Below are 4947 nucleotides of genomic sequence, written 5' to 3'. Positions count from 1 at the left end.
TATATTTCGACAATATTACATAAGTAAAGTGAATATTATGTTACATGTATTATTATGTTACAAATGTTATATTATATCTACAAGTAGAATTAATAATACAATCTATTATATATATGCATAATAGAGATACACATAAATAGGATTAATAATAACCCGAAAAAATATATATTAAAATAAACTGTGTAAAATGTTTATCTTTATTTGTTTTTGTTTATGTCATAATAAATATTGCATTAATTCGACAAAGTGTACTTTTACTTAATATTATATTATATATTCTTTATATGTTTAATACAATATATTATTTTGTTTAAATATACTGTTTTTATTTAAGAGGAATAATCGTTTATGAATTTCCAGGCTGTTGGACGAGATACGTCGGCACAGTACTCTAATTATAATAGGCGAAACCGGCAGCGGTAAAACCACGCAAATTCCACAACTGTTACTACAGGCCGGGATTGCTGGGTCATCCGGTTGCATCGGCATCACGCAACCGCGAAGGATAGCGGCGGTCAGCGTAGCACGTCGGGTTGCACAGGAACAAGGGGTCAAACCTGGAAAATTAGTGGGCTACTGTGTTCGTTTTGAAGATTGTACCTCACCGCAAACGAGAATCAAATATCTGACGGACGGCATGATGGTTCGAGAAGCGATGACCGATGAGATTCTGTCGGATTACTCGGTATATTATTGTCATATTATTGTCACAATTGCTTAAGCGATATAGTCATTTGTAGAAGAGCAAGATTATATTTCAAAATTAATACAACATTAATACAACAACGATGTTTTAAATAAATTTAGATTAAAACAAAAGATATTATCAAAATATAATTTATATACATAATATAATTTACAAATTTATTATGCAAACTGTTCTGGAATTAGTCTTTTTTAAATTAAATTGAGTTCTAATAAATTAAATTGAGTTCTAATAAATTAGATATTTTAATATTTTAACAAAAAATAAAAATTTAAGCTTTTCTGTTAAGGTAGTATTATATTTAATTTCCCCGAGATTAATTTTTATGAAATCCAGAGAATCTATTTAAACATTCTTTTACTGCTTATCAGATTATCTATCCCAATTATTGCATAAGTAATTTTGCAACAGGTAGTGATACTGGATGAAGCTCACGAGCGATCTGTGCACACCGACGTTCTATTTGGGGTGGCGAGACGAGCACAGAATTTACGTAAATTGAAGAATTTGCCGCCCTTGAAACTTTTAATTATGTCGGCTACAATGGATCCTGTTAAATTCAAGGAGTATTTCCAGGCACCGGCGTTGTATCTAGAGGGCCGTCAGCATCCCTTGAGGATTTTTCATGCCGTCTCCTCGCAACAGGATTACGCATTCGCTGCGCTAGCCACAGCGTTTCAAATTCATCGCGAAGCACCCGCAAAGTAAGAACAGTACGAAATTCTAACGTTATATAAATTATGTATTCTAGAGAGAACGTATGTAGGAATAGATAACGTGCTAGTATGTTAAAGAATTTATTCTTTTCGAAATGATTACAGTTTTATCATATATTTCTTTATTCATAATTCTGAAATCAATTTTTTATAAACTGAGATACATACGAGATAAGGATCGAGATTAAATTCGAAATCCATCGGTTATAAATTAATGGTTCTCACATGGCGCCACACATGTCAATATATTTTAGTAATTTTTTGATCTTTGATTTTCTAGCGAGGATATTCTCATCTTTTTGACCGGTCAAGAAGAAATAGAAGCGGCTACAGTAGCCGCTCGACAAGTGGCTAAACAATTAGACGGACAGGAATATCCGCCTTTGAAAGTCTTTCCTTTGTACGCGGCATTGCCTACTCATCAGCAATTAGAAGCTTTTAAACCTTCAGCGCTCGGAATGCGGAAATTAATATTATCGACAAATGTTGCCGAAACGTCCGTCACAATTGGCGGTACGTATATATCTTTATCCTCAACTTTTTTTCTTTTAATTCTCTAAACAAAAATTGAAGGGATAAAAATATTTTTATCAGCGCTAAGGTTTTTTTTACGCTAGATAATTATAAAAATAAGATAAGATGTAAAGGAAATTTATTTTTAAAAGTTTTTTTATAGTATTTTTCCAACGCGATAACTGAAGCGGCATACTGCACAAGATTAATTATTTTTAACATTGCGCTTATTTGAACATTAATTATATAGTTACTGTTTTTGACCTTACCGATTAAAATCTAATCTGAGTACTTAACATAGAAGTTAAATATACATAGGAATTCGTCATGTGATCGATACCGGTGTGGTCAAAGCGAGAACACATCATCCAACAACGGGATTAGACGTATTGAGGGTTGAGAAAATCTCACAAGCTCAAGCCTGGCAAAGAGCAGGTAGAGCTGCTCGCGAAGCATCAGGCAAGTGTTATAGAGCTTACACACGAGAAGAATTTGAAAAGATGAAAGATATGCCGATACCAGAAATTCAAAGATGTTCTCTCGCGGGAGTCGCTCTACAACTGCTTGCTATCGGCGTTGACATTACCACTTTCGATTTCATGGATAAACCGCCTAAGGAGAGCATAGACGTGGCCGTGAATTGTTTAGAAAAGCTGGGTGCAGTTAAAGGTAATATTACTGATATCTCTTATATTTACAAATAAAAATATTTTCTTCAATTTATCTGTTTGAAGAAAATAAGGATTCTGCTTAGATACATCAGTTATGCTTATATATTAAAGGTTTACTAAATTTCTTATTAATTTTTATTAGTGCTATTTAAAAAAAAATTTTGTCATTTAATATTAAATCAAAATATGATAAATTTATTTTTGTGTTGAGATTGAGACGCGATGAAAGAAAACAATTGGTCAGTGTTGAGATTATTGAGACTGCGTTTTTATTTCATTGTATCGAAGATGCGAATAATGGGAATTGTTTCGATAGAGACAATAAATTCTTATATAATCCCTCCTAAAAGGATCTCCACCACAGCTGACTACACTCGGCCGAACGATGTCACTATTCCCGTTAGACCCTCGATTTACCAAAGTGATCCTCGCGTCGGTGGAACACAGGTGTTTGGAGGAAGCACTGACGGTTATTGCTTTATTATCCGGAGAATCGATTTTCATGGATCCACCTACGAAGAGAGAGCAGGCTTATAATGCACGTTCACGGTACAGCCCTTCTTGCAATATATTTATCGTCTAAAAATATACACTAATAGAAAGATGAAATCAAAATAAAATCTAATTGTTATTACAGAGTATTGTAGTCCACGATAGAGTACATTTTCTATCAAAATTCACGATTGGTTTACGTAAGTTATCATTTAATGTTGCTCGAGTAACTCTCATTGGGGAATTTCAGATTTGCCTCGCCTGAGGGGGATCACGTAACGTTGTTGAATGTGTTCCGAGCATACCAAAACGCCGCGCAGAAGAAGGTGTGGTGCCATGAGAACTTCTTGCACCATCGAAATCTGGAATACGGGTCGGAAGTGAGGCAACAGCTTGCGGCGTTGGCGGAACGTGCGAATTTGGAGAAGGCGAGCTGTGGAACGAATACGAAGCAACTCAGAAAAGCTTTTCTCGAGGGATTATACGAGAACCTCGCTGAGCTGCAAAGGGATCAGACGTATGTCACGGTAAGTAAATGTTCTCTTTCATGCGTATGTATTATTTCTGTATTATTACATTCTTCTTACTGCCAATTTTTTAATGTTATATTGAAAATTGTTCTTTCTTCCCTCTTTATTATAAAATAATATGTAGATATATATATATATATATATATATATATATATATCATGAAAATGACAAAATATAGAATTTGCTTCCGATTACAAGGCTGAACTTTTATGTTTAATAAATATTTACTATTAAAATAAACGTTATATTGCGTAATGATTGGTTTTATAGAAAAGTATCTTTCATTTGATATCTTGAAATTTTCATATTTCCAATATTTCTCTTTATGCTATTTTAATGAATTTTAATCAGCAAATTATTGATTAATCATTTCTTTTTCTTTCATTTTACTGTATTTATTTTTTCCTTTGAATGATAAAGATTTAAGAAGCAGCCATGAAGAATACGCGCAGAAATTCTAAATACTTTCATTTTTATCTTTGTATTTCTCTGTTGTTTGTATCTGTGCCTTGCTCGAATTTCTAAACAAAGAGAATATCGCGTAATGGCATTACGCATTCGATATAGGTGTGCTCGAAGCAGCCGGTAACCATACACCCTTCCTCGACGTTGCACGGTACGAAGCCACCATTACTGCTATTCACTGAGGTCGTAGCCACCGGAAGATGTTACCTTCGCGGTCTGTCTGTCATCGATCCGGCGTGGTTGACGCAAAAGAACATCGGCCCTGGGAAACGCGACTGACGCAATTTTTTATCCTACGTTTTATTTATACAGACCTTATTTTTGTTGACGTAAAGTGAAACAATTGAGGCCACTGAATAATGAGAACGATATAGTGATCTTTTCGAAATTGATAATACGAGAATGTAAAAAAAGATTACTATAGATATTTTACATGTATTTATTCAGCGGAATCAATTACGCCACTGAGCTCTCTCATAAGAGCGCAATTTTGTTGTAGACATACATGATTAAGAAGAATCATCTTTTCTACCACTTGTACACTTTAAGCGCTGTTATTAAATTTAGTTAATATAAATTTTAATTATCGTATGTATGTGTGCTGCGTTTTGTTTATTGAATTATCTCTTTTTCAACACGCGCCTTCGCGCTTACTCGAATGTATGTTTGCTATCTCCATGATTTCCACGAATTCAACGCAGAACAAATACTTCTTAAGTAACAATATCCAGTATCCTTTACAGTCTACATAGACGTCTAAAAAGCGATCTCCATTCAATATTTAATCTTAATTCCCTTTTCTTATATTTCTTTATCCTTTTTCTCCTACACATACCTAACATCTTGTTTTTAT

General features: G+C 33.9%; 1 protein-coding gene across 1 annotated transcript in view; it reads left to right on the top strand.

The window, feature by feature from the left end:
* The window catches only part of LOC108688782 (putative ATP-dependent RNA helicase DHX33), a 5656-nt gene extending 1016 nt beyond the window's left edge, over nucleotides 1-4640 (top strand). The window contains exons 2-8 of the mRNA XM_018195190.1: nucleotides 361-685; nucleotides 1118-1410; nucleotides 1703-1935; nucleotides 2254-2604; nucleotides 2957-3155; nucleotides 3349-3625; nucleotides 4197-4640. Coding sequence (XP_018050679.1) covers nucleotides 361-685; nucleotides 1118-1410; nucleotides 1703-1935; nucleotides 2254-2604; nucleotides 2957-3155; nucleotides 3349-3625; nucleotides 4197-4373 — 1855 coding nt within the window. The 3' untranslated portion in view covers nucleotides 4374-4640. The remainder of the gene's footprint in view (nucleotides 1-360; nucleotides 686-1117; nucleotides 1411-1702; nucleotides 1936-2253; nucleotides 2605-2956; nucleotides 3156-3348; nucleotides 3626-4196) is intronic.
* Nucleotides 4641-4947: the final 307 nt, after the last annotated feature.

Source organism: Atta colombica, unplaced genomic scaffold, assembly GCF_001594045.1.
Source record: "Atta colombica isolate Treedump-2 unplaced genomic scaffold, Acol1.0 scaffold238, whole genome shotgun sequence".
NCBI lineage: Eukaryota > Metazoa > Arthropoda > Insecta > Hymenoptera > Formicidae > Atta > Atta colombica.
The sequence above is the reverse complement of the archived record's forward strand: the minus strand, read 5'-3'. Positions and strand labels throughout refer to the sequence as shown.